The sequence below is a fragment of the Acomys russatus genome, chromosome 19, assembly GCF_903995435.1.
Source record: "Acomys russatus chromosome 19, mAcoRus1.1, whole genome shotgun sequence".
Classification (NCBI taxonomy): Eukaryota; Metazoa; Chordata; class Mammalia; order Rodentia; family Muridae; genus Acomys; species Acomys russatus.
The window spans coordinates 7,844,607-7,867,405 of record NC_067155.1 but is presented as its reverse complement, the minus strand read 5'-3'; the positions used below and the strand labels follow the sequence as shown (position 1 = coordinate 7,867,405).

General features: G+C 36.5%; 1 protein-coding gene across 4 annotated transcripts in view; it reads right to left on the bottom strand.

Moving 5' to 3' along the window:
• Positions 1–22,799, bottom strand: part of LOC127203508 (vomeronasal type-2 receptor 116-like) — a 34,603-nt gene that overhangs the window by 4,586 nt on the left and 7,218 nt on the right. For 2 of the 4 annotated variants that reach the window (XM_051162313.1, XM_051162315.1), the window contains exons 5-6: positions 15,556–15,679; positions 10,958–11,856 (exon numbers count right to left, since the gene is read on the bottom strand). In XM_051162313.1, the coding sequence (XP_051018270.1) occupies positions 10,958–11,856; positions 15,556–15,679 (1,023 nt within the window). Of the gene's footprint in view, positions 1–10,957; positions 11,857–15,549; positions 15,680–22,799 lie in introns of those variants that run through there. The other 2 variants (XM_051162314.1, XM_051162316.1) reach the window with 2 other exon arrangements.

The following is a 22,799-nucleotide window of genomic DNA, read 5'->3' as shown; positions in this document are numbered from 1 at the left end:
TTTCTTAGATATCAAAATGGCTACACCAGCTTGCTTCTTGTGTCCGTTTGCTTGGAATACCTTTTCCAGGCTTTTACCCCGAGGTAATGTCTGTCCTTATGGCTGAGATGTGTTTCTTGAATGCAGAACAATATTGGGTCCTGTTTATGCATTCATTCAATTAGTCTGTGTCTTTTTTTTTTTGGAGAATTGAGACCATTGGTGTTGAGAGATATTAATGACCAATAACTATTAAGTTCCTAGCTTTTGATGTTGGTTACAGTAGAGTGTTTGTATGGTTATATTTTTGTGATGGTGTAGTTATCTTTTTTCCCATCTAATTTTGGTTGTAGCTTGTTACTTTGCATTGGAGATTTCCTTCTAGTAACTTCTTTAAGGCCAGATTTGTGGATAGGTACTGTTTGAATTTGTTTTTGTCATAGAATATATAGTTTTCATCATCATTGGCGATTCATAATTTCAGTGGGTATAGTATTCTGGCCTGGCATCTGTGGTGCCTTTAGGGTTTGCTGGACTTCTGTCCAAGACCTTCTGGCTTTTATGGTCTCTGCTGAGAAGTTGGGTGTAATTCTGATAAGTTTGCCATTATATTTTCCTTGGCCTTTTTCCTTTGCCTCTTTTAATATTTTTCTTTGTTCTGTATATTTTGTGATTTTTTTAAAAAAATTATGTTCCAGGAATATTTTCTTGTTGGGTCCATTCTATTTGGTGTTCTGTAGACCTCTTGCATGTTTATAAGCATCTCCTTCTATATGATTTTGTTGAAGATATTTTCTGGACCTTGGAGTCTGGCATCTTCTCTTTCCTCAATGCCTATTATCCTCAAATTTCTTCTTTTCATGGTGTCCTTGATTTCTTGGATATTTTGTGTCAGGAGTTTTTCAGATTTAGCATTTTATTTGATGGTTGCTTCAAATTCTATGATTGTGTCTTCTAGTTCCGAGATTCATTCCTCCATCTCTTGTATTCTCTTAGAGAAGCTCACCTCTGTGCTGCTTGCTTTCTTCTTTAAGTTCCCTCATTCTTTTTGTTAACTCTCCGAGCCTTTATCATTGTTTCCATTATCATCTGCAGATCTTGAACTGTTTTATTGAGTTCCTTCATCTAATTGTTTGTATATTCTTGATTTTATTCCAGTTATTCTTTATAGGCCTTCAGCTATTGAACTGTTTTATTGATTTCCTTCATCTGATTGTGTTTTCCTGAATTTCTTCTAATGCCTCTCTATAGGCTTCTTTTATGTCTTCAACCTCTTTGGCTGCATCTTTCTGCATTAGTATACGGATTTTATTCATTTTTTGCATTATCATCTTCATTACTAGGGATTTGAGGTCATTTTCTTGTATTTTGATTGTGTTTGAGTTCTCAGGGTTGCTTTCTTTGCTATAGCTGGAATTGTTTTGTTTTTGTTGTTTGTGTTCTTACACTGGCCTCCATCATCTTGCTGTCTCTGATGTTGGGAGGTAGTTTCTGGTTTCCTCCACTGGTCATTGCAAGCTGATTGTTGGTGAGTGACTATAGGTTGAGGGCCCTTGCGTATGGAGATCAGGGAATACTTCCCTGCAATAGGCAGGTCACCTGGTTTCCACTCCAGGTGACTTTTTCCCACACCACAGGCTTCCTACTGGGTCAGCAGAAGTAACCTCCTGCCTAGATTAGTTCAGGTTGTGCAACTTTGGTGGTTCAGTCCCACTGCATTGGGGCCACTGGTTAGTTCTCTGACCTGACCAGTCAGGGATGACTAGCCTCTCCCAAGAGCATGGGAGACCCTGCTGGGCTGTGGAACCTGGCTAGGCTGGGTTAGGTCTGCCCAATTTTGCAGGGTCCACTGTGCCTGGTTACTAGGTTCCTGTCTAGTCATGTTCAGACTGGCCTTCTGTGGCTGGGTAACATGCTTACAGCTGCCTGGGTTTCCCTATGACACCTGGGGCTTTCTGTGGACTGGCACGTGGAGTGGAGATGGAGTCTGATGACAGATCCACCCCAGGCCAGAGCTCTGTTGCTTCACTGCCTGGAGTTCAGTCCCATATACAGCATTTGTGTTATAGATCTAGGCTGTAGTTTGCAGGCAGGTTCCAGTGCAGAGTCTGGGAACTGGGCTCCCTTACTCAGTGGGCCTTTGGTTTACCCAGGGCTATGCCTACCTTTGGTTCTGCACTGTGCTGGCCCCCACTCACCTAGTGTTCTATAGTTCTTGAGGTCCGTGCCTCCCAGTCAGGTCCCTGTATTCCATGTGGTAGATCAGATACAGTATGTGATAGGCACCTTCATCTGGTAATCTCCACTGTTAATATTTTAAAGGCTTTATTTATTTTATAGCTCATATTGCTTCTTTAACTTTGTTTGTTTTAAAATTCAATGTATAATTATATGATTTCTCCTTCTCTTTAATCCCTGTCCTGCCTTCCATAGGACCCCTACCTTTACTCTACATCAAGTTCTCTCTCTCTTTCTCTTTCTCTGTTTTATTTCTCTCCATTTCATTATTAATAAACTGTTTTGTTGTTGGTTTTGACATATACATACTGTCAGAAAATAGATTCAATAAAGAGAGAAAATTGAAAGGAAAAATACAACTAAGTCTTATGATATTGTAATTATTAAGTGTTACAAAAGCTATTATAATGATAACAAATGTCTTGCCTAAATATTCATTTCAAATTGCATAAGTGTTTTGTCTATATTTATATGTGTGTGACACATGGAGTCATTGTGCTAATGCAGATTAAATGTCTTATAACTGGTCATATAATCAATTGTGAGACATGATATGGTTACTGCAAATCAAACCTAGATCCTTGACAAGACCAGCCTATACTCTTAAATATTAAGACAACACTCTATCTCCAAGTTAACAGTTTGAAATATTGAGATTCTGAGTAAAATTTGACAATACTTGAAGCATACATGTAGGAAGAGAATATTAGTGAAAGGGACTCAGCTTGACTCCAGCAGATAAATGTAACCCATAATATGAGCCCAGGACTATTTATACAAACAAACAAACAAAACAACCTTGTCTTGATAGTTTCTACTGTAATACATATATAGTGTGACCCATGTTTTCTTTTAATAGCAATGTGACAAATGTAGAGAATTTGATGGTCAGAGTCATAAAATCTTCAAATATGCTACAAGACATCATCTATACATGCATAAAGAGAGATCCTGTCACTTCTTCACTAAACCACATTCTTCCACTGTAGGTTCTCACAATTATGACATTTTTTTATTAATTTATTCTTGTTACTTCTCAATGTTTATTCCATCCCTTGTATCCTCCCATTCTTGCCTCCCCCCATTTTCCCATTATTTCCCTCCCCTATGACTGTTCCTGAGGGGGATTACCTCCCCCTGTATATGCTCATAGGGTATCAAGTCTCTTCTTGGTAACCTGCTGTCCTTCCTCTGAGTGCCACCAGGTCTCCCCCTCCAGGGGACATGGTCAAATGTGAGGCACAAGAGTACGTGAGAAAGTGATATCCCACTCTCCACTCAACTGTGGAGAATGCTCTGACCATTGGCTAGATCTGAGAAGGGGTTTAAAGTTTACCGCCTGTATTGTCCTTGGCTGGTGCCTTAGTTTGAGCGGGACCCCTGGTCCCAAATCTGCCTATCATAATGTTCTACTTGTAGGTTTCTAGGACCCTCTGGATCCTTCTACTTTGCTATTCTCCCATGCTTCTCTCATCTAGAGTCCCAATAGGATGTCCTCCCCTCTGTCCCAGTTTCCTGGTACATGAAGGCTTTTGTGGGACATGCCCCTTGGGCTAATATTCAGATATAAGTGAGTATATACCATTTGAGTCTTTCTGCTTCTGGTTTAACTCACTCATTATGATCATTTCTAGTTCAATCCATTTATCCACAAATTTTTGGAATTCCTTGTTTTTAATAGCTGAGTAGTATTTCATAGTGTATATGTACCACAATTTCTTTATCCATTCTACTGATGGACACTTAGGCTGTTTCCATGTTCTGGCTATTATAAACAAAGCAGCTATGAACATGGTTGAGCATATATCCCTGTTGTGTGGTAGGGCATTTTCTGGGTATATTCCAAGGAGTGGAATAGCTGGGTTTTGAGGAAGCCCTATTCCCATTTTTCTGAGATAGCACCAGATAGATTTACAAAGTGGCTGTACTAGTTTGCATTCCCACCAGAAATGAAGGCGTGTTCCTCTCTCCCCGCATCTTCGCCAGCATGTGGTGTCACTTGAATTTTTGATCTTAGCCATTCTGATGGGTGTAAGATGGAATCTCAGAGTTGTTTTGATTTGCATTTCCCTGATGACTAAGGAGGTTGAGCCTTTCTTTAAGTGTTTCTCAGCCATTTGACATTCCTCTGTTGAGAATTCTCTGTTTAGTTCCAAGCCCCATTTCTCAATTGGGTTATTCGGTTTGGTGGCGTTTAATTTCTTGAGTTCTTTATATATTTTGGATATTAGACCTTTGTCAGATGTAGCGTTGGTGAAGATCTTTTCCCAGTCTGTAGTCTGTCGCTTTGTTCTCTTGACAGTGTCTCCTGCTTTACAGAAGCTTCTCAGCCTCATGAGGTCCCATTTCTTAATGATTGACATTAAGGCCTGGGCCGTTGGTGTTCTTTTCAGGAAGTTGTTGCCTGTGCCTATGTTTTCCAGGCTCTTCCTCACTCTTCCCTCTAACTGAATTAATGTCTCTGGTTTTAAGTTGAAGTCTTTAATCCACTTGGACTTGAGTTTTGTGCAAGGTGACAAATAGGGGTCCAGTTGCATTTTTCTATAGTTCCTGATTGTTCTGTCGTTCTTCTTGCCCTATGTAGTTTAATTTATTTATGTGTAATAATATAAATGTATATGTAAAAAAGAAATATAATTAAAAAATAAAAAGTGAAAAACAAATCTTAGTGAAGATTTTTTGTAATATATTACTAAATTTTTAAACAATGTAATTTGCATTGTGTGCATGTGTGTACATGTGTATGTTTAAGTTTGTATCTTAGTATATTGTATACACCTATGAGTTCACATAACTATGGTGCCCAAGAGAGGGCATCTGTTTGATTTTCTTTTTGGAGCAATTGTTACAGATGGTTGAAATAATCACTTTTTCAAAACTGGACTGGATATTGAATCAGGTCCGCTACAACAGTAAGGCACACTATTAACTAGTAAGTCATCAATCCATCTTTTCTAACTTTTATTTGTTAATTAAGACATTACCCCCTTTTCTAGGCTATATTTCTTTAACTCATGTAATACTAATAGGTTCATTTTACCTTCCCCCCCCATAAGGGGACCATTGTTTCAACTTCATCTGTAAACTAAACTGTACTCTCTAAAATATCCTTATAATTAATTTCACTATTGAACTTTGATAAAAGTCATTAATTTATCCAAGTATTAAACAATTCTTTGAGTTTGTTTTGAACATTTTTTATGTTAGAGCATAAAAGAACATTTCCACACTGTACATCTGCCAAAAAGCTAAGTCTCATGAAAAAAAAAAAAGGTCAGCACATGATTATATGGAAAAAGTGGATGACATTAGTAGGTATGATACTGATTAGCATCACCATAAAAAAGTGTGAGAGTCATTCTAAAAACAAGTAGAGATTGCACTGCAACCTCTGTTTGGTGGTTGTGCAGTGCCATTGACTGTCAGTTGTAGTTCATATAATATGAGTGTAGGACTAGGATTTCTTCCTGATTGTTTGGATACAATTTCTTTCTGGGTTTAACACAATTATGGTCTTTGGTTGATACATCAGTATCTTCAGTATTCTTTTCCTCCACTCAGATTTGTGTGCTTCACTGGGCTCCTTGAGGAGTTCCTGAGCCCTCCTGGCCCCTGTATTCCATAAATCTTCTATAAGGTTCTCTGTGCTCCAACAAAATATTTGGTTGTGTGCCTCAGCTTCTGCTTAGATCTCCTACTTGCTGCAGTCATTCAGAGGACCTCTCTGTTAGGATACTTTTCCTTTTCTTCACTTGCTTCATGTGCCTATTCTATTTGCCCTTCTGAATGAGAGTTAAACATTCTTCCTAGGGCCCTCCTTGACATTTAGTTTCTTTAGGTATCTGCATTGTTGTGTGGTTATAATCTATTAATTTTCTAATAATCACTTATAAGTGAGTATATGCCGCATGTATCTCTTTTGGGTCTGGGTTACAATCACTCATGATATTGTTTCTAGTTTCATCCATTTGCCTGCAAATATCAAGACTTCCTTGTTTTTAAAATCTGACTTAAATGTACAACAGTTTCTCTATCCATTCTTCAGTTGAGGGTAAGGTAGGTTGTTTCAAGATGCTGGCTATTACAAATAAAAACTGCTGTGAACATACTTGAGCAAAATGTACTTGCTGTATGGTGGGGAATCTTTCAGGTATATGAACAGGAGTGTATAGCTGGGTCATGAGGTAGCTATATTCCTAGTTTTCTGTGAAATCACCAGATTGATTTTCAAAGTGGTTATACAAGTTTGCATTCCTGCCAGCAATTTAGGAGTGTTCCTCTTTCTCCTCATTCTTTCCAGCAGGTGCCATCACTCAATATTTTTATCTTAGGCATTCTGAGAGGTGTAAGATTGAATCTCAGAGTGGTTCTGATTTGAATGTTCCTGATAACTAGGGACTTTAAGGATTTGTTTAAATGTTTCTCAGCCATTCAATAGTCCTCTGTTGAATACTCTACTTACTTTGGTACCTCATTTTTAGCTAGCTTTTTTTGTTTTGGTGGCAGTTGACTTATGGATTTACTTATATATTTTGTAAATTAGCCCTTGATCATATGTAGGTTTTGTGAAAATCTTATCTTCATCTGTATACTGTCATTTTTCTCAATTAAAAGTGTCCTTTGTCTTACAGAAATTGTCAGTTACATGATGTCCCATTTATCAATTGCTGAACTTACAGCATTCTATTGGCAGTCTATTCAGGAAGTTATCTCCTGTGCCAATGAGTTCAAGACTCTTCCCCAATTTTTTCTAACATATTTAGAGTGTCTGGTTTTATGTTGAAGTCTTGAATCCACATGTGAAGAAGAGATATAGTGGGGGACGAGAAAAGACTTGTGAGAGTGCAGGTGATGATGTTTATCCCCTTAGAAGTTGAACTACCACGTGGGGGACATTGGTTATTAACCACCTGGAAAACATCCTTGAACAAATTCTGAGAAGAGGCATAAAAATGAGCCCAAAACACAAGGCGAGGCCTTTAGAGGCTTGCGACAGTTTTGGCTGTTCATCATTCAACTTCAAGATACTCTTAGAGAGAACCACTGGTGGGAAGGCTTTGGTGCTCCAAGCTCCAGTTTCCGGGTTCTGGTGGCTCCAGGATCCAGCAGAAGAAATCCTGCTGTTTATGCAAGGACCTGATATCTTTACAGTTTCATTATTGTATTTGTTAATCTCCTTTTCCTATTGTTTACATTAGTCAGTTTATAAGTGAGATACTCTCAGTTAATAAGTTTGTAATATAATATATTTGTTAAAAAATTGAGTGTACACACTTGCACTTTAGTTTTTTACAGTTTGCTAAATATGGACCTATTTCCAGTTTTATATATGTAGACATCCACTTAGTTGAACATGATGTGTTAAGATGATGTCTGTTTTCCATTATATTGGTTTTTGGTTTGTTTGTCAAATATCAAATGACCATAGGTGTGTTAATTTATTTCATAGCTTTTAATTTGGTTCCATCGATCAACTGGCACATGCAGTTTTTGTTAGTGTTGCTCCATAGTAGAGTCTGAGAACAGGGATGGAGTCACCTTCAGAAGATCTTTAATTGTCTAGGATTGGTTTTTGCTATTTGGGTTTTTTTTTTATGTGTGTTTCCAAATGAATTTGAGAATTGTTCTTTCAAGTTCTAAAAAGAATTATGTTTGTATTTTGATGGGAATTTCATTGAAAGTGTATATTTCTTTTGGTTAGATGGTTGTTTTTATTAAGTTAATCCTACCAATCCATGAGCATTGGAGAACTTTCCATCTTCTGCTATCTTCTTCAATTTCTTTCTTCCCAGGTGAAATTTTATTCATCCAGACCTTTCACTTGCTTGGCTAGAGTTATTTTATGTATTTTTGTGGCTACTGTGAAAGGTGTTGTTTCCCTAATTTCTTCCTCAGCCTGTTTGTCTTTTGTGTAAAGTACAGATACTGGTTTTGTGAATTGATTTTGTATCTAGCCTCTCTGCTGAATGTGTTTTTCAGCTAAAGGAGTTCCTTGGTAGAATGTTTGGGATCACTTATGTTTACTATCACATTATGTACAAAGAGTGATATTTTCTTCTTCGTTTGTTGTCTTATTGCTCCAGCTAGGATTTCAAGTACTATTTTCAAGAGATACAGAGAGTAGACAGCCTTTTCTTGTCCCTGATTTCAGTGGAATTGATTTAAATTTCTCTCCATTTAGTTTGATGTTGACTATTGGCTTGCTTTATATTGCCTTTGCTATATCTTGGTATTTGCTTGTATTCCTGATCCTTTCCAGATTTTAGCATTAATGGTGCTGAATTTTTAAAAATAATTTTCTGGCATCTAAGGAGATGCTGATGTGGTTCTTTTTTTAAAAAAAGTTTGTTTATATGAAGGATTACATTGGTGGATTTCTGTATGTTGAATTACACCTGCATGAGAGTTTTGGGTGACTGTTCAAGAAGCAAATTATCTCAGTCGCTTTTTCATGTTGGAAGCTGCTAACCTACACTTCTGGTTTACATAGATAATTAAGTTTTATTCCTGCTCAAGTCTCTGATATGGTTGTGACCAGATAGTTTAATCTTCCAATTAAACTTAGTTGTTTAGCTGTTAAGATGGCTTTCAGTCTATATACATGCCTTAAGTTGATAGAGAGGAGATATGAAAGACATTAATTTGCATTCAGAATTTTAGATGCATTAATATAAGAAATATAATTTCTTCGAGATTGCCAAATACAAGTAGCCAAACACTATGAATATAACATTTTTATAAGTCCTGATTGTTCCGTGGTTCTTCCTACTGTAGGTAGTTTATTTCATTTATGTGTAATAATATGTGTATGTAAAAAGAAATATGATATAAAAATTAAAAACTGAAAAACAAATCTTAGTGAAGATTTTTTTTGTATAATATTACTACTTTTTTTTATTAATTTATTCTTGTTACATCTCAATGTTTATCCCATCCCTTGTATCCTCCCATTCTTCCCTCCCTCCCATTTTCCCATTATTCCCCTCCCCTATGGCTGTTCCTGAGGGGAATTACCTCCCCCTGTATATGCTCATAGGGTACCAAGTCTCTTCTTGGTAAGCTGCTGTCCTTCCTCTGAGTGCCACCAGGTCTCCCCCTCCAGGGGACATGGTCAAATGTGAGGCACAAGAGTACATGAGAAAGTCATATCCCACTCTCCACTCAGCTGTGGAGAATGTTCTAACCATTGACTAGATCTGGGTAGGGGTTTAAAGTTTATCACCTGTATTGTCCTTGGCTGGTGCCTTAGTTTGGGCAAGACCCCTGGTCCCAAATCTGCCTATCATAATGTTCTACTTGTAGGTTTCTAGGACCCTCTGGATCCTTCTACTTTGCTATTCTCCCATGCTTCTCTCATCTAGAGTCCCAATAGGAAGTCCTCCCCTCTGTCCCAGTTTCCTGGTATGTGAAGGCTTTCGTGTGACATGCCCCTTGGGCTAATATGCAGATATAAGTGAGTATATACCATTTGAGTCTTTCTGCTTCTGGGTTAACTCACTCATTATGATTATTTCTAGCTCAATCCATTTATCCACAAATTTTGGGAATTCCTTGTTTTTAATAGCTGAGTAGTATTCCATAGTGTATATGTACCACAGTTTCTTTATCTATTCTTCTACTGGTGGACACTTAGCTCAACCTTCTTAGTCATCAGGGAAATGCAAATCAAAACAACTCTGAGATTCCATCTTACACCCATCAGAATGGCTAAGATCAAAAATTCAAGTGACACCACATGCTGGCGAGGATGTGGGGAGAGAGGAACACTCCTTCATTTCTGGTGGGAATGCAAACTAGTACAGCCACTTTGGAAATCTATCTGGTGCTATCTCAGAAAAATGGGAATAGGGCTTCCTCAAGACCCAGCTATTCCACTCCTTGGAATATACCCAGAAGATGCTCCAGCACACAACAAGAAAATTTGCTCAACCATGTTCATAGCAGCCTTATTCCTAATAGCCAGAACATATTATTAATTTTAAAAAATTATGTAATGTGAATTGTGTGTAGGTGTGTACATTCATGTGTTTAAGTGTGTGTCTCAGTATATTTTTGTGTACACCTATGAGTTAACATAACCATGGTGTCCAAAAGAAGGCATCAGTTGGATTTTCTGTTTAGAGCTATTGTTACAGATGGTTGGAATAATCATTTTCTCAAGACTGGACTGGATATTGAGTCAGGTCCTCTACAACAGAAAGGCATACTATTAACTAGCAAGTTATCAATCCATCTTTTGTATCTTATTTATGTATTAATTAAGACATTGCTCTCTATCCAAGGTAATATTCCTTTAACTCATATAATACTATTAGGGGTATCTTACCTTCCCCCTGTAAGAGGGACATTTTTTATATTTCATCTGTAAACAGCTGTTCACTCTCTAAAATCTCCTTGTATTTTCCTCTCACTATTGAACTGTCAAAAAAGTCATTCATTCATCAAAGTGTTAAAGAATACTTTGAGTTTATTGTGAAGGTTTTTTTATGTTAGAGCAGAAAAGAACATTCCACACTGTACACATGCCAAAAAGAGAAGTCTCATGAAAAGAAAGGTTTAGAACAAGATTATATGGAAAAGGCAGATAACATTAGTAGATATGATACTGACTAGCATCACCATTAGAAAAAAGTGTGAGAGTCATTCTAAAAACAAATAGATATTGAACTGCAACTTTATATTTGGTGGCTGTGTAGACCCATTATTTGTAAGTTGTAGTTCATATAATATGAGTTTAGCACTAGGATTTCTTTCTGATATTTTGGATAGAGTTTCTTTTTGGCCTTAACAAAATTATATAGAACTTAGGAACAAAGATGCATCCAAGCATCCCTGCACTGGAAGCCAAGATGGAGAAGATCTCCACAGCAACCATGACCATGCCCTTGGTGCTATGATATACAGGGATGAAGCTGACCCAGACACTGCAGAACACGAGCATGCTGAATGTCAGGTACTTGGCTTCATTGAAGGCATCAGGCAGGTTTCTTGCCAGGAAAGCCACAGTGAAGCTTCCCATGGCCAAGCAGGCCAAATATCCCAGGACAGAGTAGAATGCAGTAACTGAGCCCTTGTTGCACACAATGATGATATGGCCATATTCAGAATGTGCATCAATATCAACAAATGGAGGAGAGGATCCTAGCCAAATTGCACACAGAATTACTGGGAATAGGGAGCAGATGGGAATGATGTAGTTAGGTACCCCTGATATTAGGATATACTTCATCCTTCTTCTGGTACCTGTGAGTTTGAAAGCCAGAACTACAGTGATTGTTTTTGCCAGAACTGTGGAAACAGCCACAGTGAACACAATTCCAAATGTGATCTGCTGCAGGATGCAGGTGGCTGTGTTTGGACGCCCAAGGAAGAGCAAGGAGCAGAGGAAACAGGACATGAGTGATATAAGTAAGAGGTAGCTGAGGGTTTTGTTATTGGCCTTTACAATAGGAGTGTCATGGTGCTTCACGAAGACCCCAAGACCCACAGCAGTGAATGCAGTGAAGCACAGGGCTATTAAGGCAAGAGCCATACCTAATGGATCTTCATAGCTCAGAAAGACCACAGCTTTGTCTACACAGTGGTTCTGCTCTGGGTTGGCATACTGCTCCTCTGGACACATCACACATTGATCCACATCTGATGGAGAAAGGGAGGTTTCATTAGTGCTGCTTCAGCATTTTATTGATAGGACATTAGAGAAGCATGGCGATATGCACATTTTAATACTGTTTATGTACTTCAATGGCAGGGTTGCACAGCAATGTTTTTATTTGATCATACTCACTCTCTTCAAAGAAAAAGTAATCCTTTCTATTTTTATTGAATTTTGTTGATGATATAATTTATAATGTTTTCTGTAAGTACAGTTTTCTACATTGTTCTTCGTGTTATACTGAAATGACATTAGACTCTTGAGTTTATGAAAGGTAAATTCATTAGTGACAGTGTACTTGAGTGTATTTTAAAATAACAAATTCTGTATATTCATGTGTCCTGAGGTTGTTGACTGTTTTATCACTCTTGCCTCTATGACAGAAGGAGACTCTGTCTTCTATTAGGACAAGACCTGTTGTAAATTTTTGAGTTTCAATTCACTAGCCCAAACACACTAACATAAATGGAATGAGAAGATTGTATGTGTGGTTTATATTTGTGTGTGTGTGTGTGTGTGTGTGTGTGTGTGTGTGTGTGTGAATGTAGAAGTAATAAGGAAGCTTATGTATCTGAGTTTTATTGGAGGTATAAGGACCTTGTAATAGGGTGAGAGTGAGAGTTGAATGACATATAAATATAAAGTTAATGATTAAAAACTGCAACATATTAAATGACACTTTTCTCAGTTGTATGTTTATCTGGTCATAGCGACCAGGACTCCTGATACTTGTTAACACTGAAAGTAGAAAACTCTGAACTTAATGAGCACTAAAACCTTTCATCTTGATTCCATTTTGTTTGGAATCATTCAGCCCATTCCTCCTCCCTTCTTTTTTAATCTCTATGGGACTCAGACTCTGTGAGTGGACTCAATGGTGCAATACACATGGAAAAACAACATGAGCAAGATAACACAAGGATTCCAATAGTCATAACCAATATTTTTTTATTTTCCTATAGTACTTCATTCATAAGTTAAGATCCAGAATGGCAACTGAAATATATGTGTGAAATTTCACCCAGTCATTGGATAATTGCAGAGAGTGATGATGTGTTTCAAGCCATTTCATTATTTTTATCTAGAGGAGTGTATATATGAATAGATATAATTAGTTAATGTTTTTAAGCACCTTAGCTCGTTGGTTGAACTGTAAAGAGAATATAAATAGTTCTCAGAAAATCAGAATTCAAATTCCAGTACTTATGTCAGGTGTCTCAAAACTGCATGGTAACTCTATCTACATGTGTTTTCGTAGACTCTCACCTGCATTTGCACTTGTGACGTGCATCTACATTCCTCCAAAACATAAACCTAAGTAAAATGATAAGAATAATTTTCTTGTAATTCTGTGGTATTTGTTAATATAAATCACCTCTACTTTTACTTGTTTTTACATTTAAAACAATTTCATTCCATGTAGTTTATTTTAGAGAATGTTGTGTGGTGGAATGCATGTATGTAAGAAGCCATCTTCTAGGAGTTAGTTACCTACTGTTTCTACATGGATCCTGGGCATGAATTCAGTTCATCAGCCTTGGTGTCAGGAGATTTAGACTCTGGTTCATCTCAATCGCCTCTAGTGATCTTTAAGAACTTTCAGTTAATTATATAGAATGACAGGCAAAATACTTGAAAAATTATCCATTGGCTATTTGCATTTGGGCACCTCTAAATAAATAATCATTTGACTAACACGCTGTGTGTAGGTGGTAATAATATTTTGAACTAAACTCTTTCTGTGAAAATTATTCTAAGCTATAACATTATTGCATTAATTGGATGCAGTATCTAAACTCTTGGTTACAAGGATCCTCATATTTCCTACATTATGTCTGAAGAATCGTTGCCCCCCCATTCTTAGAATTACATAACATCAGACATTTGAAAATTGGTCTTTGGATATTACAAACCATCTTCCATCTCATTCTTAGATTCTCATAATTATAAGTGATATATTTTCCCTCTATATTAATATAACAGAGAACTTGTATTTGGTACCCAACAGTGACATGACAGGATCTAGCATGTCTGATGCCCTAATCTGTACTGCGCAGAATCCTGTACATATGTGGTGTGCACAAATCACGTAGGGGCACATACATACAGGCAAAGAGAATAAATAAACATTTTTAAAGATCTGTGACTAGAATCTTATCTACATAGAGTTTTAATTTTTTAATACATTTTATTAATTTATTCATATTACAGCTCAGTTGTTATCCTATCCCTGGTATCCTCCCATTCCTCCCTCCCTCCCATTTTTCTCTTGCTCCCCTCCCTATGGCTGTGACAGAGGGGGACCTCCTCCCCCTGTATATGCTCATAAGGTATCAAGTCTCTTCTTGGTAGCCTGCTATCCTTCCTCTGAGTGACATCTGGCTTCCTCATCAAGGGGACATGGTCAAATATAGGGCACCAGAGTTTGTGTGAAAGTCAGACCCCACTCTCCACTCATTCCAAGTGGATAAAAGACCTCAACATAAAACCAGAAACACTAAGTAAGTTAGAAGAAAAAGTGGGGAGGAGCCTGAACACATTGGCACAGGAGACAACTTTCTGAACAGAATACCAATGGCTCAGGCCTTAAGATCAACAATTATAAATGGGACCTCATAAAGCTGAGGAGCTTCTGTAAGTTAGGAGACACTGACAACAGAACAAGACTTGGAAATGATCTTCACCACCCCTACATCTGACAAATGTTTAATTTCCAAAATATATAAAGAACTCAAGAAATTAAACACCATCAAACCAAATTACCCATGAGAAATGGGGCTCAGAACTAAACAGAGATTTCTCATCAGAGGAATATCGAATGGCTGAGAAACACTTAAAGAAAGGCTCAACCTCCTAGTCATCAGGGAAATGCAAATCAAAACAACACTGAGATTCCATTTTACACCTATCAGAATGGCTAAGATAAAAAATTCAAGTAACCACACGTGCAGGCAAGGACGTGGAGAGAGAGGAACACTCCTTTATTGCTGGTGAGAATGCAAATTAGTACCGCCATTTTTGAAATATATCTGGCGCTATATCAGAAAACTGGGAATAGAGCTTCCTCAAGACCCAGGTATTCCAATCCTTGGAATATACCCAGAAGATGCTCCAGCACACAACAAGAACATTTGCTCAACCATGTTCATAGGAGCTTTATTCATAATAGCCAGAACATGGAAACAGCCTAAATGTCCCTCAGTAGAAGAGTGGATAAAGAAATTGTGGTACATATACACTATGGAAGACGACTCGGCTATTAAAAAAAAAATAGGAATTCCCAAAATTTGTGGACAAATGGATTGAACTAGAAATGATCATAATGAGTGAGTTAACCCAGAAGCAGAAAGAGTCTAATGGTATATACATAGAGTTTTAGAAGAGATAAATCAGTAAGAAAATCTATATGATTCATGCAACTGAAGTTTGATTATCAAAATCTTTCTTTGAGAAAATGTGATCTTCTGTCAATTGAAAATGAGTCATAGTGTCCATAAACACATAAGGGTTTATTGTTTGCTGTTCTTCAGGAAATTGTTAATATTAGTATTTCCACAAAGACCTACATAAGAAAATTATATATATATATATTGTCTGTTGGGTTTTTTTCACAAGTTAAATATCTCAAAGTGGTTAGGAGATGAGGATAAACATGAAGGCTTCTGTACAGCACCAACACTCACTTGTCTCATTAGAAATTTCATTTTGTGGGCATGGGCTGCATTCAAAACAGCAGGTGGCCATTCCCTCTTTCCAGAATTTTCTGAATCCAGGACCACAGTCAGCACTACACACAGAGGGCAATATCTGAGAAAAATTAGACACATGCTGATATCAGATTTTTACCTACTTCTTCCATATATATTATATTAGCTTGTTGAGTTATGAATGACCTTATACTATAAACAAGAACTGATGGAGCACATGTCACTTAGTACATTGTATAGTGTCAAGTGTATAAATATATGGAAACAAAATTGATAAAAAATTGAATTTCTTCCCAATTCCTAGAAATGTACTAACAAGAAGTGACAGTGTGCTATATACAAACACTACAGAACTTCATCCGGATTTTTCTAGCTAATGATTGTCAACTTGACACCAAGGACAGTAAAAGGACAGAGGAAAATTACTTGAGAAGTTATGTCCAGCAGACTAGACTGTTCCTATATTTGTGAGGCATTCCATTCCATTCCATGTTAATTCCATATGAGTGACCATCCCACTGAGGGAGATGCTCTTGCTAGGCAGGGTTCTATGAGAAATCTAGCAGAACAAGCCAATATTCAGAGCTTTATCAGGGTCTAGATTTAGATCCAATTCAAAGATGCCTGCCTTGTCTTCCCTTGACAGTTATGGGTGAGACAAATCAATGTTTTTCTTTGCTTAGGGTCAGTATTTAATCACAGCAACAGATAAGTAGTGTAAGGCTAAAAGACTCATGCACCCATGAAAATTTGTCCTAGAATCTGAGAAACCAAACATGACCTCCAATAATCTGACAGTGTAAACTTTGACAAGCAGAGTGTAAAGAGAAAAAGAAGTGAGTGGGCAAATCCTGGTTTATTTGTGGTGAGAAGGCACTGAATTTCTGTGTATTGAGCTGTAGGGTGGAGTGTTTCCTGAGATCAACAGGTTCCACAGGGCCTGGAAATACTTGAATAAAGATTGTTTAATTTAATTTGAAAGAAATTTAAGTTAAAATAAAATATTGAACTTGAAGGTCATTTCATGACAATGAACATTGAAATTGGGAACTGCATAGATAATTGGTACGTTTCTCCCTTCCCAGTTTGAATACTTCGTTATTTATTGTGCATAAAAAGTACTTCTATAATTGAGTTGAATTATGTGATAGATCAATCCTAATTGATATATGTATGTTGAGCCATGCTTTCATTCCAGGATTGAAGTCATGTTCTCCTAAGAGAGTGTTCTTTATCTTTTGTTGCTGAGTTCTTTTGGTAGTTGATTAGTCAAGAATTATTCCATACCCAGCCAATGGAGAGATTATTTTCTAATAGCTTCTATTACACTTTAAGGCAATGCATTTCCACTACTCTTATAGAACCGTTCTCTTCATGTATGTGAATGAGTTTCTGATTTCCCCATGGAGGCAACAAACCTGACTTTTTCATAAGCAACTCTTATTGCTTTTGTGTTTCCATTAGAGAATGTGACTACTACAATTCAGTTGTTTGTTATAACTATTTGTTAATTATTTCTGCATGTTGCTACAGTGATACTGATTCCTCTCTAATGATGTTTTTCTTTCTGCCATTCTAGTGCAGTCTTTATGTAGCATTGACAACTTTTGTTCATCTTACTTTTAATTATGAAGGAGTTCTTGAAATATCATTTATGGTGTTTTTTCAGTGCACATGAATTTCTGTAATTGTGTGCATTATTGAACTTTGGTCTATTTCCTTCTATTATGAGATATCAATATACTGTGTATAGTAACTAGCCTTGACAGTTATGTCTCTAAAAGTTTGACATGTGTTACTGTTATCTCCTCCTTTAAGAGTCTCCATAGTGGAATCTGCAATTCTTTATGTGCTGCTATTCTATGCATAGGGCTTTATATAGAAGCATTCCACATTCTCTTCTTGGTTCAAAGCAAATTTAAATAATATATATCCAGTTCTGACTCATGTTTTGTGGTGATGCATACCTTTAATCCTAGCACTCAGGGAGGCAGATGCAGGGCAATTGCTGTGACTCTGAGACCAGTCTGCTCTACTAAGTGAGCCCTGGCATGCCAAGGCTACACAAAGAAACCCTATCTAGAAAAACAAAACAAAACAAAGAAACAAAGAAATAACAACTAAAAACAATGTTGGACCATTTCTGATGTTGAGAGTTTAGTACTTAACAAGTGCTCTCTTTGTGTAGCCACAGATCTTGATTTACTTAAGAAATTTAAAGCTACATTTGACTGGATATAATGTAGATGCCTTTAGTCTGTCCTTTTTCTCTTATTGTTCCGATGGTTTGTGAAATTGACCTGCTCATCATATGTCCTTAGTATCCTCTGTATTTCATTCTTCTTTATTGTTTTATCATCATCATTCTTTAATCATTCTAACTCCTATGTCTTGTTTTCAAGTCTTTGCATCCAGTCTTCAACTTGAAATTTTCTCTTGGTGAGAATACTGATGTTTTTATTTGATTTATTATGTTGTTCCCTTACATATTTTAGTTTGATTATTTAACAACATTTTGTATCTTCCCTGCCTTCTTGTTTCAATTCTTCACTCACTGTTTTTTGTATCCAAGTTTTCAGGATCTCATTGTTTGCTCTCAAATGTGACTTGTGTTCTTAATTCTTTTGGAACTCTTAAATTTTTTTACATTACATAATGTAAATTTTACTTCATGGCTATCTTGCAAGGATTCAATATAGCATGTTATCTTGACCAAAAGCCAATTAAAATTAAACTGATGCCCAAGGAATTAATGATTCAAAGACATATATCTTGTGTATTTTACAGATGTATTTAAAAGATATATCTCAATGTAAGATGAAGCTCAGTTATGAGAACCCATGAAATTAGGTATTGTTTTTAATAGCCACTACAGAAAAATTTTTTTGTTTTTCCATATGAAGTTGAGAATTGATCTTTCAATATCTTCAAAATATGATGTAGGTATTTTGATAGCGATTGCATTGAATTTGTAAATTGCTTTTGGTAAGATGGCCATTTTTACTATGTTAATTTTCCTGAACCATGAACAAGATAGATCCATCCATCTTCTGATGTCATCTTCCATCTCTTTCTTCAGAGGTTTAAAGTTTTTTTTTCAAGGAAGTCCTTCATTTGCTTGACTAGAGTTACTCCTAGATATTTTATATTGCTTGTGACTATTGTGAAGAGTGTAGTTTTCCTAATTTCTTCCTCTGCCTGTTTGTCATTTGTATATAGGAAAGCTACTCACTTTTTTGAGTTAATTTTTTATCCTGCCAATTTGTTGAAGGTGTTTTTCAGGTGTAGGAGTTCTCTGGTGGAATTGGGGGTCACTTACGTACACTATCATATCATCTGCAAATAGGGATAATTTCACTTCTTTCTTTCCCATTTGGATCCCCTTGATCTCCTTTTGATATCTTATTGCTCCGGCTGGAACTTCAAGAACTGTACTGAAAAGATATGGAGAGAGTGGGCAGCCTTGTCTGGTCCCCGATGTTAGAGGGATTTCCTTGTGTATCTCCCCATTTAATTTAATGTTGGCTATTGGCTTGCTGTATATAGCCTTTATTATGTTTAGATAAGTGCCTTGTATTCCTGATCTCTCCAGAACTTTAAACATGAATGGGTGTTGGATTTTGTCAAATGCTTTTTCTGCATCTAAGGAGATGATCATGTGGTTTTTCTCTCTCAGTTTGTTTATATGGTGGATTACATTGATGGGTTTCCATATGTTAAACCATCCCTGCACGCCTGGAATGAACCCTACCTGGTCATGGTGAATGATGTCTTGATATGTTGTTGTATTCGTTTTGCGAGTATTTTATTGAGTATTTTTGCATCAATGTTCATAAGAGAAATTGGTCTGAAATTCTCTTTTTTTGTTGGGTCTTTGTGGGGTTTAGGTATCAATGTGACTATAGCCTCACAGAAAGAATTTAGTAATGTTCCATCCATTCCTATCTTTTGGAATAGCTTGAATAGTATCGGTATTAGCTCCTCTTTGAAGGACAGGTAGAAATTGTTCCAGTGATTTCTTGTCTTCCTCTCTACTGGCCTCTGTCTGGGCCTAAGTTCCCCAAATTGTTTGGCTCTATCCTCCTGTATTTTTTGCTTGAATTATATTTCTTTCCTACATTATTATCTTCATTATTAAGGATTACAGGTCATTTTCTTTGCTCCAGTTGTCGGAGAGTTTTTAGATGTGATTGCTTTTTTATAACTTGTTTTGGAGATGCCATATTAGTTTGGCTTTTATCATTTGTTTTGTCCTGCTGGCCTTTAGTTATCTTGCTGTCTCTGATGTGTGGTTGTGGTTTCCCTTGTCCTTTTCTGACTGTTGATTTTGTTGATTTGAATAAGGCCTCTCTGCCTTATAGTTACTTTTCGGTTTTGTTAATTTTCTTGAAGAACTAACTCTTGTTTTTGTTTATTCTGTGAATTGTTCTCGTTGTTTCTAATTTATTGATTTCATCCACAAATTTGATTGTTTCCAGCCACCTACTCCTTTTGGGTATTTCTCATTCTTTTTTTTTTTCTTAGCACTTCCAGATGTCTCTTTAAGTTGCTTGTATGAGCTGTTTCCAATCTCTTTATGAAGGCACTTCCTTTCTGCTTGATAGTGCTTTCAACGTGTCCCATGAATTTGAGTGTGTTGTACCTTAATTTTTATTGAAGTTTGAGAAGTCCATAATTTCTTTCTTTATTTCTTCCCTGACACATTTGTCATTCAGTAGAGAGTTTTTCAGTTTCCATGTGTATGTAGGCATTTCGTTATCTCTGTTGTGGTTCTGGTCTAGCTTTATTTGATGGTGTTCTGATAATATTTAATGTAATATTTCAATCTTCTTGTATTTGCTGAAGATTGCTTTGTGACATACTATTTGGCCAATTATGAAGAAGGTTCCATGAGGTGCTGAGAAGAAGGCATATTCTTTCGTGTTTGGGTGGACATTCTGTAGATATCTGGTAGGTCCATTTGATACATGACATCTGTTAGTATAATCATTTCTCAGTTCAGCTTGTGTTTCATTTACTTATCCATTGGTTAATGGGTGGGGAGTGTGTAAGTCCCCACTATTAGTTTGTGGTAAAGATGTGTGGTTTAAGTTTTATTATTGCTTCTTTTACAAATGTAGGTGCACTTGTATTTGTGGCATAGATGATCCAAATTGTGACTTCATCTTGGTCGAGTTTTCTTTTCATAAGTATAAGTGTGCTTCTTCATCTCTTTTTACTAATTTTGGTTGAAAGTCTATTTTATTAGATATTAGAATGGTTACTTCAACTCGTTTCTTCTGTTTGCTTAGAAGAACATTTTACCACCTTTTACCATGAGGTAATTTATATCTTTGTGACTGAGTTGCATTTCTTGAATGCAGAAGAACGTTGGGTCTGCTTTATTCATCATTTCTGTTTGTCTATTTTTTTTTTTGTTTATTGGAGAATATCCACCATTGATATTTAAAGTTTTTTTTATGACCAGTGAATCTTAGGTTCTGTATTTTGATTTAGGTTGTGGTAGTATGTCTGTTTGGTGTTGTTTTGCTAAAGTGAAGTTATCTATTTCCTGTGTTTTCCTTGGTTTAGTTAGCCTCTTTCATTTGGAGTTTTCCTCTTATCATCTTCTGTAGGGCTGGCTTTTTAGATAGGTGCTGCTTAAGTTTACTTTTTTCATGGAATATCTACTTTTCTTCCTCCATGGTTATTGGAAACTTTGCTGGCTATATTAATCTAATTAATCTCTAGAGTATTAGGGTTTGCAAGACCTCTTAACAGGCCCTTTTGAATTTTATGGCCTCTGCTGAAAACTAAGATGTGTTTACTCCCAGACACTGAGTCTGAGATATAAAGTATAGATGGATCTCTCAGGCACACATCCACTCTCTGGGGCCTGAGAACATGCCCACAGAGAAACAGCAATGTCTTTGTGGACTAGTTTGTGTGGCCTGAGGCCAGACCCACCATGTTCCAGACAGTGTGGACCCATCTCACCCAGAATACTCCAGCTTTGATGTTCTGAATCTCTCAACCCAGTCCCTTGGCTCAGCCTCTGTGATGAGAGAACATGATCTGTGCTGCCATCTTGGATCCTCTTGTAATTGTTATTAATTTGTTGCTTAATATGTCATTGAACATTCTTTCATTTAAGTCTATAACATTAGAGTTATGTTATTGCTTTCCATATATTCATATTTTTGTTAATTTTTGCTACATTGGGATATGTGTATGGGTAGCAGAGCATTGTTTATATTGTTTTGAATTCTGTATGCTCTTCCCATGGTTGCTTATGTAATATTCTACTAAGATGTGGTTATAACAAAAATGAGTTTTCATTTCTTGTTACAGAATTGATATATATTTCAGTAGCTACACCTTCAGCTCATATGTTCTTTTCCCTTAGATAGACTTTTCTCATCACACTGAAGAGAACAATTTACTATAAGTTTTATATTTTCTGAGCAGTAGGACATATCACTTGATATCAAAATTGAAGACATTCTTGAAATTAAATCTTTTAAAATTCAATGAACTTTGAAATTGGGTAATTTCTAGTAAATACCTTGACATCACGCAGATCACAATTCATAGCAATAATATAAACATCAAATAACATGTGAAATTTCTTTTGTTAATGTCACATTTGTATTCCTATCATTACGCTCCATATAGAGAACTAAAAATGAAATCCCATTATTGATTAGAATGAACTATAACATAATTCAGGGGGTTAAACAAGTTTCTTCTGGTGAAAAATTTCTTCTCCAGTGTATCACTCAGGGCTGGAGAGATGGCACAGTGTCAGTAATAATTATTGCTCAAGAAGAGGACCCAAGTTTGACTTTGAAAACCCATTTTCTCTCAGAAATCTATCTTAAGTTCCCAGGAACCTGAATCACTTCTTAGAATCCATATGCATTACATGTGCCAGTATTGCGTAGACATATATACAGATACACTATTCATAAACACGTTAAAGAAAAAAATTAGTTGAATAAAAACCAAGGTTATAAATCTTAGAAAATCTAACATGGTTCATGAAAATTTAAATTCATATATAGGAGCATTTAGAATTTAGAAGTTCAATCTAAAAAGGATTGAACAGTATTACATAATAAAATGAATGATATTTTTTTCTTTACCCCATCCTTACAATAACATCAATATCTTTGAAATCTGTGCCAGAGGCCAACAGAAGTGGGAAAAATCACTGTGTTGTAATAAGACTGGAACCAAGA